Source organism: Cucurbita maxima, unplaced genomic scaffold, assembly GCF_002738345.1.
Source record: "Cucurbita maxima cultivar Rimu unplaced genomic scaffold, Cmax_1.0 Cma_Scf00013, whole genome shotgun sequence".
Classification (NCBI taxonomy): Eukaryota; Viridiplantae; Streptophyta; class Magnoliopsida; order Cucurbitales; family Cucurbitaceae; genus Cucurbita; species Cucurbita maxima.
Window position 1 is genome coordinate 2,445,370 of NW_019272029.1, and position 17,362 is coordinate 2,462,731.

Here is a 17,362-nt window from a genome sequence, read left to right on the forward strand (position 1 = left end):
TTCTTATAAATAATTTATTTATAACAAATGTGTTTTAAAACTGTGGGACTGACCGTAGTATGTAACCGGCTAAAGTGAACAATATGCTTGAACAGTTACAAAATGTATCAGAACTTAACATCGAGCGACTAGCGTTGTGCCAGAAGACCTAAGGAAGGTCCTCTGTAAGTGCCATACATCATCCGCATCGGATAAAACCCCAGCTTCCCCGCCAAGCTTCTTGAACGAAATTAACGATGTCCGCCAGGGAAGTCGGCCATAGAACTGCGAGGTTTTTCGTTGGCCACTATACGTATTCTCCCATTGACTTCAGTCTTCTTCGATCAAAGAGCATTCTACACGAGGTATTGTCTCTAATTCCTCTGCCCTCTGTTTATCAGCTGAAGTTTGTCGCATTTTCGGATTATTTTCCGTGCCTTTTTATCTGCCAAGATTACTGTTCAATCGAGCGAATGCAGAAAGAATACTTCCGCAATCTGTTACTATTCGACCATGAACTTTCAATCGTATTCCTACATTTCAACCTGCGAGCCGTTCTATATGAATTTCTGCTTATCCACTTTTATGATTCCGAACTCTAGCATGGGATTCTCACCTTGTTCTTTCAAATCGTCCTGCAGTGGAATCGCTAACTTGTAGTTCACCTTTTTCTGTTTGGATTGTACAATTTTTTTAGTGTTTATCTCCATTAGAATGTTGAACTTGCTGCGATTTGTATGCTTACTAGTATGTAGTTTATGTTGCAAGCTCTGTGGTAAACGCGTTTTGACAAACAGACCAATTTGATTTTCAGCTACGAATTGCTGAAAGCAGGATTTTATCTATAATTGCGAAACCTAGGTCAATCCCGCCATTAGAATAAGCAAAACCTCGGAGGCATAATGCATGGTATTGTAGAGATTCAACAGTTTTTGGTAAACTTTTACCTTGGTTGACATTGTTATGTATTTCCTCTTGCAATGCGGTTTTAGCCCAAGTTTCTTTGTTCCTATTATTGTTTTCTTCAATAGTTGAAACTTAACTGGATGTTTTTTCTCCTTCTTTTATCTGGTTTTAGATATGGAGGCTGACCAAGATCACTCTCTCAATCTTGGAGGGTCCTTTGTTGAAGGATTTATTGCGATCCGGACTACTGGGTGAACAATTCAAAGTTGAGGAGGTATCATAGCATCTTAATCTGAAATGGAGAGAAATTGATGAGGGAATTGAATTGCAGCAGAAATTACTTGAAATGGTTCGGTCAAAAACCTCTCTGATAACGAGTAAGGAACAAAAACTGAAAGGGCATGAAGACCAATCAAATTCATTGCGCACCGAATTGACTAGCCTCCAGGTAAAGTTTGATGAGCTCCAAAAGAAGCTTAATGAGAAGACAGATGAAAAGTTGCAAGAGAACTTGTTCGAAAAAATTGAATTACAAGCTTCAGAAAGTATGAACATTGAACAGATATGAATAGTGATCAGCAAAAAGAGAATCAGAAGGAGCTTTTGAAGAAGGCTGAAGTTATTGAAGAAGGAAGGAAACTGCAAAAAAATTTTGCTTCAGCAAATTAATTCAGCTGGCTCAGAAATATCAAAGAACAAAGTGCAGCTCGAGGAATTTCTGAAAGAGAAAAAACAACTTTTAGCCGAGTTGAATGTCTCTCTGGAGAATATTAATGAGCTTAAGTCGAATCCTTTGATAATGAACGAGGAAATGGAAGGCAACGAATATGCCAACAGATTGAATCAAAGCCATGCGAGTTATTTTGTGAGATCCCACCTCGGCTGGAAAGTGGAATGAAGCATTCCTTATAAGGGTGTGAAAACCTCTCTCTAGAAAACACGTTTCAAAACCGTGAAGTTGACGATAATACGGAACATACCAAAGCAGACAATATATGATAACATGGTCTTGGGCTGTTATAAATAGTATTAGAGCCAGACATCGGTCAATGTGTCAGTGAGGACACCGGGTGTGAGAGCTCATATCGGTTGGAAAGTGTAATGAAGCATTCTTTATAAGGGTGTGGAAACCTCTCCCTAGTAGACGCGTTTTAAAACAGTGAGACTGACGACAATACGTAATAGGTCAAAACGGACAGTATCTACTAACGGTGAACTTGGACCGTTACATACTGGCCGAGAAGAAGGCAAGAAGAGGCATTATAGATGTGTACAAAAGGCTGAAATCACAATATGACTTCCTTTGCAAAAAATTTGGCCTAAACAGGAGAAAATGGGCTTATAATCAAGATCTTGCATCCTCACCAGGTAACCACCTTCTTCATATTATAAATACAATTCCCCCTTCTTAATGTGCATTTTGTTTTTGCTGTAGCCACTGATGAGCCAAATTTCCTCAAACGTTATTATCCATACTCTTATGTCTTAATAATTATCTATAAAATGTGCATCAGTGGTCTCCATCTTATTGGAGATGTACAAGGACTCGTCGTCAAGTGCAGGCGGGGCGTGACGCACTTGACGATTTTCTTCGAGAACATCATAGACAATTTAAACTAAGGCTATGAAGGAAAGAGTTCATAATTTTGCTCTTCTTGAAGTGGTTGTAAAAGACATCAATATGGATGTCTCACACAATGAGACCCAGAGATTTGAATGCTTTTTAATCCACCACACAATCAGCACCTACCAGTTTTAGTAGCTAGCAATAGAGGCGTGGAGCCAGTGAGAAGGAATGCAAGCAATGCAATGCATTAAATTTTATGATGCTGTTCTTCAAAATGATGGTAACTAAGAAACCCATTGTTTATAATTGGTATTTACTCGTTTCTTTGAGGTTGAATGGTCGAAGGCACAAACCCGAGTACTCTAATAATAAAAAGGTTAAATTATCGAAGTACCCTCAACAATGAGATTGGTTTCAATTATAGGTTAAAGTTCAATAGAATCATTTGTGTAGATTTTTGTTGTTAAATAGAAGACAAAAATTTAAAATTAGAGTTACCTAAAAAAAATTAAAATTGGAGGCATAATATTGAGAGGAGTATTTTTTCTAAGTAAATTTATAGTTTATGAATGTAACATAGAAATCTATTAAAAATATTTTGAACAAATATTAAAAAGTTTGGAGTATTTAACCAAAAAAAAGAAAAGAAGAAAAAAAAAAAGAACTTACCAATAATCTAATAGGCCACGTACTTTTTATTTTTGGTGTTATTTAATCGAATTTCTTTCGGACATTTGATACGGAACTGAATTTTTTTCTTTTTATATTTTATAACGGCGAGCGAAGGGCCATCTCTTCTACTTCACTTTTGTGCGCGAAACACAAATTGCTGAGCCTGAAGGTCAATTCGATTGTTCCTCTAATTCATCTTGCCATCGTTAATCGGCGTTTGCGGAATCCAGTCGGCGTCGAGTTTTGCAGTCGAAGCCGAAGATTTCCATTCTCAGATTCAAGATTGTTCACGGAGCGTCTGGGTCGGTTAATTATTTATTTTGATTCGTTGAATTATATTAGTTACTCGCTGTCGGTCGTTTTGGATTCTGTATTTTCGTTTGTTTTCACTTTTGATTGTGATTATTCTTCGTAGGCTTTTAGGTTCTGGAGTTAGGGTTTCTTCGATATGGTTTCTCTTTAATTACGCGGATGTTTATGTTTTGTTTTTCCACGCACGCAACATTTTGTATGGGCTCTCGTGATTCTTACCTGCACCAACAGAAATACGGAAACATTGGAGTGTTATTTGTTAATCGTCGTCTGTTGCCTGGTTGTTGTTAATTTCATTTAATATTCGCCGTTTTGATTTGGTTGGTTTACTGTCATGAGTTTTTTTTTTTTTTTTTTTTTTTTTTTTCATTGGTGTTCGATTGGATAAAGGCCACCATGTTTAAGCAGAGAGTGGTATGAGATTTTGTGAATGATTGTTAATATCAATTCGTCCGTGCAGGCATGTTGTTTCTTTTCTTTCTATAAAGTGGCACTGTCTTGGTGTCTTTGTGGTATGTCGATGGAAGGTGCTGATAAATTTAGGATCTGCGAACTGTGTTTATATTTTTTTTTCTTCTTTACATAGAGATGTGGGATTAAACAATGTTATGTTTAATTAGTGAAGAAGGCCGGGGGCTGTTTGAAGGGAGAAGGTTTCATTTATCCTTTGGGATTTCCTTTTTTTTTCCTGGATGATTTGAATATTGATTTTATTGTTTCAAAGATTGTCTACTAAGTTTGGTTCTCTCCTTTTACATCATCGTTTAGAATGTTTGGTTGCTTGTTTTTCTAATGATGATTCATTCTTAGCAGCTCGAGTACTCAGTTCCTCTCGATGGACAAAGGAATGCCCCCTACCCTTTTTGTCAACGATGGTTCATTTATGGAAAGGTTTAAACAACTCCAACAGAAAAATGGGGATAAGGATAAGGATAAGGATAAGGATAAAGGTGCTATCTCTGAGGAGCCAAAACCAATCAAGATTATAGCAGGGACTTCTATTCCACACAGTACCAGTAGTAAAACTGGTATACAGTTTAAAGGTGGTGAGATTCGTAAGACTGCTCCAAGTGGAAAACTTGCTTTCAGCTTGAAACAGAAGTCTAAGCTTGTGGCGCCTTCTGTTAAGTTAGGAGCAGATGAGGATGAAGATGAATCTGATGTGGTAGATGCATCTGATCATCTACCAGATAAGCGTCAAAAGTTAGGTCCACAAGATGGTACTGAGCAGTCAGTAGTTCAATCTGGTGATGGTAATTACTACTTCATACTGATACTCCTTTCTTGTTATGATCAATGGCAAGTACTTGTCATAGTTTGTAAACCAGTAAACCTGTTCTGTTTAAGGGGTTTTTTGGTTGCTGTGGTGAACTGGTTACATAATTTCAGCCGTTCTGTTGTATGCATGTTCAATACATCATGATTCAAATTTTGTCATCCTAGAGTATGGCTAGAATAACTCTGTTGGCTTGTTTTATATATTTTATTGACAAGTTGACTCTATTTATTCTCTTGAATAACTGTTATCTATTGGTGTTGGAAATTTATTTGGGATAGGAAGGTGAGTAAATAATTTATATGTATATTTTTAATTCGCTAAGGCTGAAAGACCTCGATTGATTTCCGTTGAAAAGAGCTATGTTGTAGTATGTTCTTTTTCCTGCCTGTACCTTTCCTTTGTATTTCCAATTTTAAATTGGTCTATTGAAGATTTCTTCCTGATTTCATCTTCACACTTTAATCTTTTTACCAACATTTTTTGCACAAAGAGTTGCGCCTTGTTCTTGAATCTACAGACAACCATTATTGTTCAATCAGGGGGTTTGGGCAACGTAGAATTACCATGTAGGTTGTAATCCATTTTACTTCAATTAACTGCATTGGCTTTTGTTCAGACCGTGAGTTTAGATCTCATCTAAAACTTGGACTGCTTCAGATGTAGAGTTCAAAGCACTCTTGAAAATTTCTTGTCTCATGAATGCAGTGTATACCTTTAATACCTTTCAACATTGGTGGAAGAGATGTTCAATGAAAGAATTGGAATATGTAGCAGCCTGCTGCAAGAGTAATTTGCATTCACTTGTTCATGCTCTTGGTTTTAATCAGTTTTATAAGTGATATGCAGCACCACCTTCACCAAGTGATCCTACAGTGAAGAAAGTTGCCGACAAGCTAGCAAGTTTTGTGGCTAAACATGGAAGGCAATTTGAGCATGTAACTCGCCAAAAAAATCCTGGAGATACTCCTTTTAAGTAAGTTCTTGTCGTGGTTCAAAAAGTTTCCATGAATTGTTCTTTCTTAACATTTCCCTTTCTGCTACTGTTTCTTGTATCTATGGCTTCATTTGTTACTTGATGCTTTTCTTCTCAAAAATGATTTTTTAAAAAATGAAATGTTTATTATATTTGCAGATTTCTGTTTGACGAGAGTTCTGCAGATTTCAAATACTATGAATATCAACTAGCTCAAGAAGAAAAAGTTCTTTCGCAGACCGTCGAATCTAAAACATCCAATGGTAGCCCTCTCTCTTGTTTCTCATATTATAACCTTTGAAAACCAGAATTGGTGTTATTATGAAAATTGTGTTACATTTGGGTATTAGTTTTTGTTGTGTACTTGTGAACTTTAGGTGTCAAGTTGGGGAACTTTTTGGGATTAGAAGAAAATAAATTTATTCTGAAATAAGACTTATCTTTCTTTCTTTTTTTGTAATTTTTTTCCTTTGAAATATGAGGTCCCTTTTCTTATGAAAGATATTAGTCTATAGGGGCTGGCTGCCTCCATTTTTATGTGACTTTGAATTGTTTTTTCACGTTCATTTTTCTCTTTCTATTTGTAGATGGTGGGAGCATTCAAACTTCTAAGTCAAGGGTTGGTTCCCAGAAATCTCTCCAGCAGTCTTCCTCATCAAATTATCAATCCCCTGCCTCTGCTCTATATGAATCATCTGAGGATTCAAGAACTTCTGTGGGTTCATCTAATACTACTGCATGGTCTGAAAGGACAGGTAACTGTTTGACACCTTGACTTCCTTTTGTCTTGTAATCTTCAAATTAAGGTGCTGTCCCTAAAATTCAACTGAGAGTAGGGAAAAATGGGCATCTTATGTCCGAAATTGTCGGAGAAATTTAGCCGAAAGCTGTTGAGTGCTCACCATGTTCAATGAGTTAACAATTGTACTTGTCATATTGTCTTCACATTATAAGGTGAATCTAGGCCACCATCAAGTGGAGATCCAATTGCAATGATGGAATTCTACATGAAGAAAGCTGCCCGCGAAGAGAAGATGAGACAACCTAAACAGTCAAAAGATGAAATGCCCCCTCCCGCATCTCTTCAAGGTATTAATACCTGCTGGGGTATACCTGTTTGACCATTATTTATGTACCTTTTAGCATTATTGGTGCAATTGTTTGAATTTCCTTTTCTATATTGGGGGTGCTTTGCAGCTTCTGCTTCTTCAGGGAAAAGGGGGCATCACATGGGTGACTTCATTCCCCAAGAGGAGCTTGAAAAGTTCTTAGCTACGTGCAATGATGCATCCGTCCGGAAATTTTCTAGAGAAGCCGCTGATAAGGCGAAAATTCAGGCTGATAATGTGGGGCACAGACTCCTATCTAAAATGGGATGGAAAGAAGGTTCCCTCTCTCTCCCCCCCCCCCCCCCCCCCCCCCCCCCCCCCCCCCCCCCCCCCCCCCCCCCCCCCCCCCCCCCCCCCCCCCCCCCCCCCCCCCCCCCCCCCCCCCCCCCCCCCCCCCCCCCCCCCCCCCCCCCCCCCCCCCCCCCCCCCCCCCCCCTCGAACCCATCTTTTCTGCACACAGACACATTGCACATGCCCCAGGGCACAACCATTGGACTTAACAATGCCAGTCTGTAGTCGCATTAAGCTCGTTCTTAATTAGATCTATCTCAAGTTCATTTTCCTGAAGCTTTTGATAATTCATTAGACTTCTTTTCCTGGAGTTTATATTTGAACCAAAAGTTTAGATTAACGATTCCAGTTCCTATGAAAATGCATTTGATGACGGAGGAACCTTCTAATACTGGCAAACGCGAATCGCAGGGGAGGGTCTGGGAAGCTCTAAGAGTGGTATTGCAGATCCTATACTGGCAGGCGATGTAAAAACAAATAACTTGGGAGTTGGAGCACACCAACCTGGCGAGGTGGTTCCAGAAGACGATATATACGAGCAGTACAAGAAGCGCATGATGCTTGGTTATCGTTACAGACCAAATCCACTGGTATTTATTCACGACACACCCATTTTAGTTTGAAGTCGCTTACTTCAATGCCTATGTTAATCAAGTAGTTTTGATGCATGTTTCGTTCTTTGGTTTTGGTAGAATAACCCCCGGAAAGCATACTATTGAATGATGATGGTTCTGCTAGGCGTGATCGATCTGGGCTATGTTTGAAAATTGTGAGAAAAACCGAACTCCGTTGTTGGAACTGAAATTAACTTGTTGATCTAATGGGTATTGTTATTGTGTTAAATATGCATAGTTTGAAGCCTTAATCACTTCTTTTTGTTTCTCTTAGTTCCATTGTCTTGCTAAAAGCTTATCCTTCTGCAGTCTTTCTTGGTAGTCGAACAAGAGATGGGAATTGGGAATGGGCCTGGCCGGCCCATCTTTAGGTTGATCAAGTGTATAGGATAAAGTATGGCATCATAGAGGATCTGAATAGTCAACTTCTTCAGAAAAAGATAGAATTAAAGAAGAAAGATTGTTAAAGAAGTTTGGGTGAAGGGAGAAAATTATAAATGGAATATGATGATCCATAAGAATAAGAATGGGAAGCTCCCACACCCGACGCCTCCGGAAGGGGGGCATTATAATGAGGTGTCCTTGTTTCCCGCCATTAATACCAGAAGTTCTTATCTTTGTTTAGAATCTCAATTATTTGATGTGTGTCCCTTTATAGCCATACATAGCTTTAAGAACCCAATTTGCTGAAGATGATGAAGATGATGCTCTATGTATGCTGTAGAAGCTTGAAGAACCCAATTTTGAAACAAAAGGAATAAAATATGAACACTGAAAGGAAGATGATAAGGCCACGTTTGGCAGTGCTTACCGACTTTTTGGTGGGATTTTGTGCCTAATCTTAGTCGTAATTAGTTTTGTCTTTTCGTGCCGCAGCGAAGGGTATCGGTTCTTTTTAAAAAGCCATCTCCTCCAAATCTGTGGTCCAAATTCCTCTTTTATCCCTTTCTTTTTTTATTCCATTATTAAATGTCTTTTTCCATCCTTTTTCTTGCATTTTTTTGTCTCTAAAATTTTTTTAAAATACAAAAAAAAAATCATTATTATATTATTTTATCATCTAATATTCATCTTATTTAACACCGTAATTTTATAACGAATTTGAGTAAACACTTTAAATTATTAAATTAAAAAACTCTGTAAAAATTTATAATATATCAAATTATTTTTCTTGTAACTATTTAATTTCAATATTCCTAGTTGAAATGGTTACATATCATTAAATAAGAATCTTGTTAAAACTAGGAACTAAGAGCTTCCCCCTTATCATATCAACATTTAAATTATGTAGCTATTATATATTTTTTTAAAAAAAGTTATAGACTTGGATAGGCATAGTCAAGCAATTTAAGTTAAAATAATCTTCCTTTTATCTTGTAAGTATATTTGTTTAATATCACCACAACCTTCTCTTTCTTATAATATTACATTACACATTGGTGAGACACATTATTTTGATCTCCATCTCATTTTATATACATATAAACTAACTATTTTAAACTCAAGTTGTCACGTTAGAGTTAAAAAATTTAGACATTTTTATTCCGACCGACTCGAAAATGGGGTTCCAACCAAACTTTTAAAAATATTTTGTGATTTGTAAATATTTAATATTAAAATTTTAGTTATTAATGTAATAATATATATGGTACATAAATATGATTTTTTTTTTAAATAATAATAAAATAAATAAATAATCCGACCCAACTCAACTCAACTAATTCTTAGGGTTAAGAGTGTAAACTCTATTCAAGTTGTTCAGGTCTTCAACCCAACCAACTTAAAATTTCGAATTAATTCAAAATATTTTTATCGATCATTTCACGGGTAGCTAAATTCTTCTTCAATTTCTCTCTCTTTCTCACTCGGGCAATAATTTTTAGGAATGGAAAAAAAAAACATTAAATTAGAAATCTGTGATTATGATAATTTCTACTTTTAGGTGCTTGATATTAAAAAATTTCATTAATTTAATTTGTTATTATTATTATAAATAAATAAAAAAAAATACAAAAACAAATAGCTTCAAATTGTCATTTGGGACGACAACAAGAATGGGGTGACGTAAGCTTCTCAGTCACCCATTTCAAACTTTTCAGCTTGTATCCCATTGTACGGACCATGATAAGATGACGTCATCCAAGTATTTTAATTATTGCATTTTTTTTAATAAAATCATTTTAATTACCTTTAAGTTATATTTTAGTTAATTTCTTTTTTGTTATTGCTAAATTCTATTTGACTTTTGACTTCAATTTTACTCTGATTTAGCTCCTCTACCTGGTTGATATAAATTTATTCATTAATTACAGTAAGCTTATTGGTAATTAAATATTAATAAAATAAAATACCACCTAATTACAACAGAGAAATTATAATTAAAAAATAATTAAAAAAAGATTAAAATTTCATTGTATTAGAGTAGTGAATAGACAAAAATATATTAGGAAGACGAAAAAATATATATAAAGTAAATAAATTACAAATATTTAAAGAAAAAATATATTATTATATGGAAAAAGGGTAAAAAAAAAACGTGATAATTTTGTAAATATTAATAACATTAATTTGACCCTACACAAATTATAGTTTAATAAATGGTAATTAGATTATAGCAAGAAAATTTTCAATTTTGTCGGCTAAACTGCCCTAGCTGACTTTTAAAAATATATATTTTAATGTATTTATTTATTCATGCAATAAATAAATAATAAAAAATAATATTTTTCTTCCCTTGGTTGAAATTCGAAACCTTGAAACCGCTTTTAATAATGGCGGTATTCTTGACTTAGTTGTCAAAGTCTTTAAGAACACGAGGTTTACCAAATTTAATTATTTTAATTATTTAATTGTATTTAAAATCCATAAGTAAGTAAAGATTGTTTGTCGTATTCCATTAAACATTTAATTGTAAATACCAAATTTTGCTAATTGAATATATTTAAATTTTTATATGAAAATATTTATTTTAAATAATTTATCAAATTTAATTAAATCACAAAATTAATGTTTTAAATAATTATTTTGTAGACTTTTATATATACATCATTTTCTCAAATAATTTATTAAATATTTACCGGTAACGAAAAAAGTATGGTTTAATTTAAAAATTAATACAATGAATAAAAATGTCATGTGGGTACTATGTGAAGTTTTTAATTCACATTCATACGTGTCGTAAATAAGAGGCAGTTCGTAGTTGACTATTTCAAAACACGAGCACCAACTTGTGTTGTTCCTAATAAATTTAGTTGACTTTTTTTTTATCAAAGTCAACTCCTAGTTGTGTAGTGAGTATACCAACCATCAATTCGAACTTTTTGTTTCATTATATGTTTGTTGCGAATACTCTGACCCGGTAACAACCGTAATATTTAGAGCTTAAATTAATATTCAATACGTTTTAAAAAAAGTATGCAACTGTTAGAAACAGATATATTAAGATAATAGAAGAACTTTAATTTTTTCCCCTATTTATTATTATTATTATTATTATTATTTTGCAAATAATAAATTAATACATGTATTTTTTTTTTTGTTAGTAGACACGATTCTCCACAATGGTATAATATTGTCGTACTTTGAGCTTAGACCCTAAATTAGTCAATATGGGACTTTCATCCAACACCTGCCCTCGAACGAGGTATGAAATTTAATAAGTTTGTCAAAATGAATACAAACGAACTAATAAAAGAAATACTCGAACTTTCACGGACAGGCTTGTTGGAAGATGCGAAGAAAGAAATAGTAATAATAATAATAAGAAGAAAATAATTGATATTATTGTAGTATTGATTCTCGATTGGGTAATCTTGAATAATTGAGAAGGTTTGACTTTTATAGATTCTAACTCGGAGGCTGACTCGGGTGAGTTATGGGGCGAGTCAGCTATTTTGGATCCATATAGAAAGCATCAATATATGGTTATGCATTTAAGATGGCTTCATTTTCAAGTAAAGACTTTTCATACAATAAAATTTCTTGTAGAAGCCAATCAAAATATCTCTCCCCAACCTTATCTTCCTATTTTTTGTTTTTTACTACGGTCTCCGATCAAAGAATTTATTTTAATGTCTTAGTTGTTTGCGAGACGTACCAACAATATAACATGTCAAGTTAGGTAAGATCTCATATCGGTTGAAGAGAAAACATAACATTTCTTATAAGGTTGTAAAAATTTACTAGTGGTTGACGGTGATACGTAAGAGGTTAAAGTAAACAATATTTACTAGTAGTGAGCTTAGGCTATTACAAAATATTCCGCGTAAAAATCTCCCCTTAACTGACGCATTTTAAAAACCTTGAGGGGAAGTTCTTGAAGAGAAAGTCCTATCAGTATTTCACGTTGTGATGAATTAAAATTATTATTCATTTTTTGTTTTACAGTGAAATAATATATTTAAATTTGATGGTTTATGGTTGGGGTTTCTGGTAAATTTGATTTTTTTTTTGAATTTTTACGTCATTAAAATAGAATAAAATTTTGAAAATTTTCATATATTACTAATCTTATAGTATTTTTTTAAAAAAAAAAATAGTTTAATGAATAAAACCACAATTATCGGTCAAACTTTTATCCCTATTCAATTAAAAATAGTTTCACTAATTTTATTTTTTTATTTTTTTTATTAAGAATTTAGTCTTATTTATTTATTTTATCCAAATGGAAATTTGGCAATTTTCTTGATTTTGTTTTAAAATAATTAATATTAAACTTTATAGTTCAAATATTGTTTATTAAGTGAACTGTGTAGTTTAATATATAAGCGGAATGTCTTACGAAAATAATAGCAAAATGAATAATAATTTTTCATTGTTTTAAATATTTATATATATAATAATGTTATTTTAACAAAAATGATAAATAAATTGAAAAAACTACGTCAAAAATCCGGAGGGGGCAGAGGATGACCGTTTTGGTCAACGAAAATCTGATGTCACGGATCAGATTTCCACATTCATGAATGGCATTTTATGTAATAATTTGCAAAATCAAGGGTGTTTGGATAATACAAACCCCTTAAATATATGAACAGGCGGCTCAATGGGTTATCGCCATTTGCTTGTCTTCTTCTTCTTCTTCTTTTTTTTCTACGCTTGGAAGTTATAGTGAAGCGTTTTCAGTGTAAGAATCATCAATTTTATTGCTCAGATTGGTTCATTAGAATCTCTTGTCTTGATTTTGCAAGTTTTTGAGGTGAGAAAGATTGAAAATGGTGATTGTCTAGAATTGAAGTTTTTTTCTGTTCTTGGATTATGCTTACTGTTGTGTGTTTTTATGCTCTGTTTGCAGACTTTGGGTTTTGATTTTGTTTGAATCCATCGAAGACAGTTTTTGGGATTTGGAATTTCGTCGAACAGTTTAGGGGCACTATGAGCCTTCTTTGCAGTCCAAATTTCATATTCTCCAACGACGAAGTGAAGAAATACCCTGATTTTATGGATTGCGATTCAACGAACAATCATGTTTCTCAACAAGAAAACCCTAACTCTGCTCCGCACTCTCTGATTGCGAGTCTAGTTAATGGAACTGAAGGTTTTGATTCCAGCAACAATGGCGGCGGGGGCCGTGAGGATTATCGCTTCATTCGATCTTCGAGCCCTGAGGTGGAGGCTTTTTTGTCTAGGTTTATGGCGTCGTATAATGAAGAAACCTTTGATTCGGGGTCTGATGAGAGGGCGGTGAAACAAGAAATGGGGGAATCGGTGCGACAACATAATGAGTTCTGTAATCAATCCTCTTCAATGGTTAATTCTGCTGGTGGAGCTCAGATTGGAAATTTATTTCGTGTTATGCATTCTTCTGATTATGCTGCGAGGAATTCCGCTAATCTTTTCAGGCAAAGTAGCTCTCCTGCTGGGTTTTTCTCTAATTTGGCTCCTCAAAATGGTATGAAATTCCTTTTTGGTTTATGTTTTGGTTCTTGTTCTTTCATATATGTGAAGTTCTTAGCTCCAAATCTGAATTTGGTTTGATTTCTTGTGAAAATATGGATTGCTTCATCTTCTTGTACTCTTTTAAGAATCTGACCCCGTAAGAACTCGAGCAAAAGGCTGCTGAATGGACCTATTTCTTGTTGTAAGAGTCCAAGCCCATCGCTAGCCGATATTGTTATCTTTGATCTCTTTGAGCTTAAACTTCGGACTTCCATCGAGGTTTTAAACACTTCTGTTAGAGAGAAGTTTCTACACACTTGTAAGGAATGCTTAGTTCTCCTTACCAACCGGCATGGGGTCTCACAATTAGTTGAGAGAGGAACGAAGCATTCCTTGTATGAGTGTGAAAACCTCTCTTTAGTAGACTGTGTTTTAAAACCTAAACCTTGAAGGAAAGCCTGCCCGAAAGTGAAGCTCAAAGAGGACAATATCTAATTACGGTGAGCTTGAGCGGTTACACTTGTGCTTTCTTGACTCGTAGTACGAATTCTGAGTCACTTTTTAACAGGACTACCTCTTCTCTTGATGACTAGCAGGCAATGCTGCGAGAGATATCCAGAAGTTTGGGAGTTGCAGCAGAAAAGATGTGGATGTTGCTTATCCATATAGCCGGATTGGTAGCCAGATGAACATATCTGGCCAATCGTTTGCCTCAACCCATATGCCTCCAATTGCAGAAGAGGAGAATAAAAGGATAAGAGCTGTAAGAAGTTCTTGGGATAGCTCAACAATCAGAGACTTAAAAAGAGGGAGAGATAACAATGGACGCACGTTTCCAACATCAATCCTGCTTGAGACCCAGGTACATCTTATACAGTCCTTGGACCTGCCAAGTTTTGTCTGCTTCATGTGTTTTGAAACTCCGTCCGGAGAGAGGAAAGAACATTCCTTATAAGGGTGTAGAAATCTCTCGCTAGTTGAAGTGTTTTAAAAACCGTGAGAATGCCGGTCATACGTAACGGGCCAAATTGAACGACTAACAATGAGCTTGGCCTGTTACAAATGGTATCAGAGCCAGACACCAGGCAATATGTCAGCGAGAACGCTGACCCCCAATGGGGTGGATTGTAAAATCCTACATCGGGAAACGAAGTATTCCTTACAAGGGTGTTGAAACCTCTTCCCAGTAGATGAAGTTTGTGTTTTTACAAATGGTATTAGAGCCATTTGTAACAGGTCAAAGTGGAAAATATCTGCTAAAGATAAAGATGAAGTTTGTGTTTTTACAAATGGTATTAAAGCCATTTGTAACGGGTCAAAGTGGAGATAAAATATCTGCTAAAGATGAGGTTTGTGTTTTTACAAATGATATTAGAGCCAAACACCGGGCGGTGTGCCAGCGAGGACCCTAACTCCTAAGAGGTGGATTGTGAGATCCCAAATTGATTCTAGAGGGAATGAAGCATTTTAAAACCTGAGAGGCTGGCGGTGATAACATAAACGGGCCAAAGCTGACAAGTAAACAATTTTTCTTCTGCAGAATGCTGATTCAGGAAATGACATTCGTGGATTGGCTCATCATTTGAGCTTACCTATAACTTTCAACAAGGACCCAGTGGAGAAGTTTCTGAGATTTGAAGAGCCCGTTCGTCACCAAATTCGAGCAAAAAGAGGATGCGCCACGCACCCACGAAGCATCGCAGAGCGGGTAAATCGATCGATCGATCCTCTCTTTGTTCAATCAAACTCTCATATCATCTGTAACTCATCAAATTCTTGAATTTGCAGATGAGAAGAATTCGAATTAGTGAGCGAATGAAGAAACTGCAGGAGCTGTTTCCTGACATGGACAAGGTAATTATCCTCAGCCCACCTCATAAATCTTTCATACACTGCACAGTTTTGATATCTAAACACTCTTCCTTGCAGCAGACAAGCACAGCTGATATGCTAGAGCTGGCCATTGAATACATTAAAGGCCTGCAGAGACAGGTCAAGGTAGCCTCCTAACAACACAAAGTTAATGAAATCACATGAACATCCAACCAACCAACGCCTTTTACTCACAAAAGCTTTGTCTTTTTTGCAGACCCTTACCGATACGAAAGCGAAATGCACGTGCTCGGGTCAATAACAAGAACCCAGAAAAATGATCTGTACAGACCACATAGTAAGCTTAAAGGAACATGAAGATACAAGAAAGAAGAACACAACATTGTGTACTCTATTTAAAAGTTATAGGATTTTAGGAGATTCTGTCATAGAATCTACTGTAAGTCACAAGTTCAATGTAAAAGATCATTCATTCAGCAATATCTAATTGAATAATTTGCTTTCTGGCATGTAAATGTGCTTGTTGGATCATCATATGCATAGCTATAAGCCATCGGACAAGCTAACTTGAACGCTTTCGAGTAAACCGTCGGTTTGCACATCTGCGGGCTGCCATATGCACCAGTGCAGCAATACTCTGGCTTGTCGAAAGCCAAGCATGCACTCCGACAAGCAACAACCGTACCGTTCTTCTTCATCTCCAAACCACGGGGGCATTGTCGATTCAAGTCCGACAGGCATTTCACCATTTGACAATTCCCAGAGCCACCAGATGTGGATATGGAAATCGGCATGTTATAGCCATCAACAAGGCTAACATCATAGAAATCCAAAGGACTGTCTAAGGTGAACTCTGCAAGTGTAGCAGGCGGGGCACCTCCTGCGCCTGAACATTTAAGCACGCCACCGCAGTCGCCTGTTTCACACCTTCCATTGCCGGAGACGTCGAAGGAACATCCACGACGACCCCAGAATCGGCCAGACCATCCAGCAGGCGCATTGATCGTTACGATCTCGCCAGGCTTAAGCTGAAATCCACCGCTCATGAGCTGAGGCTTCCCAGCTCCTGGTTGGATTCCTGGCCATATTATGTCACTACATTTGTTCTCCAAAGTGAAAACTGCCGCATCAGTGTCTGAAAAGGAAAGCTATGAATCAAAACACGTTAGAAAGAGAGAAAAAGAGAGAGATTTGTGGTTGGTACCCATGAAAAAGCACAAAAGCAGAAGCAAAAACAGGAAGAACTCCATGGGAGCAGAAAAATGGAAGCTTGGAAGAGTTGTTTTTAAGGGCAATTTTCTGACCCTGAAAATATAAGAATGGGTGGCAAAACTATAACGACAAACTCAATAACTTGTCACATGATGATGAATGTCTTGAGCCTTAAAAAGTTACCAAAATTGGGTGCCAAAACTCCCTACCAGCTGATCATGAAACCTAACAACAAAAAGTATGCCAATTTATCAGCATTTATGGGTTAGGTTGAGCTTTTGAAAACATCGTTACTTTCTACGTAAGAATCATGTGATGATATGGAAATATATATATATTTTTTTTTTGTAAGAATAAATAATGAAATAGGTAGCTGAGATGAGGACATGAAATAGGTGACATGAATGAAGACAAAAAATGCTTCCCATCTCTGCGCCCTCGATAGACATAACTTGATGCTTAATATCATCCCAAAGATAGATAGTTGAATCAAAATCTCATGAAACAAATATCGTCGTAAAATATAAAAGCTTTATGGGGCATGAAATGTGCAATGTCATGCTTTGCGTGATTAACACGTGATCCATGTAAACAGGGCCTTCTTGGGCCATGGTTTTACTTTTAGATGTTGGGCCGCCTTCTTAAATGGGCCATAGCTCTATTTTTACATATTGATATTGGGCCACCTTCTTAACGAGGCCCAATAAGACTTTAATCGAACCGACACTACTTCAATT

General features: G+C 36.0%; 3 protein-coding genes, 1 long non-coding RNA gene and 1 pseudogene across 8 annotated transcripts; 4 read left to right on the plus strand and 1 right to left on the minus strand.

The window, feature by feature from the left end:
* Nucleotides 1-179: 179 nt before the first annotated feature.
* LOC111488416 lies at nt 180-1,882 on the plus strand (annotated as a pseudogene).
* Nucleotides 1,883-2,042: 160 nt separating this feature from the next.
* Nucleotides 2,043-2,764, plus strand: LOC111488444. Its single transcript, XR_002719201.1, has 2 exons — nt 2,043-2,253; nt 2,400-2,764. It is a non-coding gene; the product is annotated as an uncharacterized LOC111488444 (long non-coding RNA).
* A 427-nt stretch (nt 2,765-3,191) lies between these two features.
* On the plus strand, nt 3,192-7,957 carry LOC111488386 (SURP and G-patch domain-containing protein 1-like protein). Of its 3 annotated transcripts, XM_023136108.1 has the most exons (10): nt 3,203-3,293; nt 3,339-3,426; nt 4,246-4,689; nt 5,562-5,688; nt 5,848-5,951; nt 6,276-6,443; nt 6,643-6,777; nt 6,886-7,074; nt 7,501-7,679; nt 7,782-7,957. In XM_023136108.1, exons 3-10 carry the CDS (start codon nt 4,272-4,274, stop codon nt 7,806-7,808), a joined length of 1,347 nt encoding a protein of 448 aa, XP_022991876.1. In that variant the 5' UTR covers nt 3,203-3,293; nt 3,339-3,426; nt 4,246-4,271; the 3' UTR covers nt 7,809-7,957. The 3 variants fall into 3 exon arrangements, with proteins under 3 accessions (XP_022991877.1, XP_022991876.1, XP_022991878.1); XM_023136109.1 differs by having other exon boundaries at nt 3,192-3,426; nt 4,250-4,689; XM_023136110.1 differs by lacking the exon at nt 3,339-3,426 and having other exon boundaries at nt 3,205-3,293; nt 4,250-4,689.
* Nucleotides 7,958-12,754: 4,797 nt separating this feature from the next.
* LOC111488401 (transcription factor bHLH130-like) lies at nt 12,755-15,922 on the plus strand. 3 transcript variants are annotated; one of them, XM_023136134.1, is made up of 7 exons: nt 12,755-12,900; nt 12,997-13,593; nt 14,174-14,442; nt 15,121-15,288; nt 15,369-15,434; nt 15,510-15,578; nt 15,670-15,922. In XM_023136134.1, exons 2-7 carry the CDS (start codon nt 13,077-13,079, stop codon nt 15,712-15,714), a joined length of 1,134 nt encoding a protein of 377 aa, XP_022991902.1. In that variant the 5' UTR covers nt 12,755-12,900; nt 12,997-13,076; the 3' UTR covers nt 15,715-15,922. The 3 variants fall into 3 exon arrangements, with proteins under 3 accessions (XP_022991902.1, XP_022991904.1, XP_022991903.1); XM_023136136.1 differs by having other exon boundaries at nt 15,513-15,578; XM_023136135.1 differs by having other exon boundaries at nt 14,177-14,442.
* On the minus strand, nt 15,774-16,870 carry LOC111488420 (thaumatin-like protein). Its single transcript, XM_023136157.1, has 2 exons — nt 16,618-16,870; nt 15,774-16,548 (listed from the first exon to the last, which is right to left on the minus strand). The coding sequence occupies exons 1-2, from the start codon at nt 16,661-16,663 to the stop codon at nt 15,887-15,889; spliced, it is 708 nt and encodes a 235-aa protein (XP_022991925.1). The 5' UTR covers nt 16,664-16,870; the 3' UTR covers nt 15,774-15,886.
* Nucleotides 16,871-17,362: the final 492 nt, after the last annotated feature.

Coding starts and splice junctions, on each gene's coding strand:
- LOC111488386 (XM_023136109.1), top strand. CDS start 4,272: ATGGACAAAGGAATGCCCCCTACCCTTTTTGTCAACGATGGTTCATTT. Junction 4,690..5,561: donor AGTAGTTCAATCTGGTGATG/GTAATTACTACT, acceptor AGTGATATGCAG/CACCACCTTCACCAAGTGAT. Junction 5,689..5,847: donor CCTGGAGATACTCCTTTTAA/GTAAGTTCTTGT, acceptor TTATATTTGCAG/ATTTCTGTTTGACGAGAGTT.
- LOC111488401 (XM_023136134.1), top strand. CDS start 13,077: ATGAGCCTTCTTTGCAGTCCAAATTTCATATTCTCCAACGACGAAGTG. Junction 14,443..15,120: donor CAATCCTGCTTGAGACCCAG/GTACATCTTATA, acceptor TTTCTTCTGCAG/AATGCTGATTCAGGAAATGA. Junction 15,289..15,368: donor CACGAAGCATCGCAGAGCGG/GTAAATCGATCG, acceptor TTGAATTTGCAG/ATGAGAAGAATTCGAATTAG.
- LOC111488420 (XM_023136157.1), bottom strand. CDS start 16,663: ATGGAGTTCTTCCTGTTTTTGCTTCTGCTTTTGTGCTTTTTCATGG. Junction 16,549..16,617: donor GCTTTTGTGCTTTTTCATGG/GTACCAACCACA, acceptor TTTCCTTTTCAG/ACACTGATGCGGCAGTTTTC.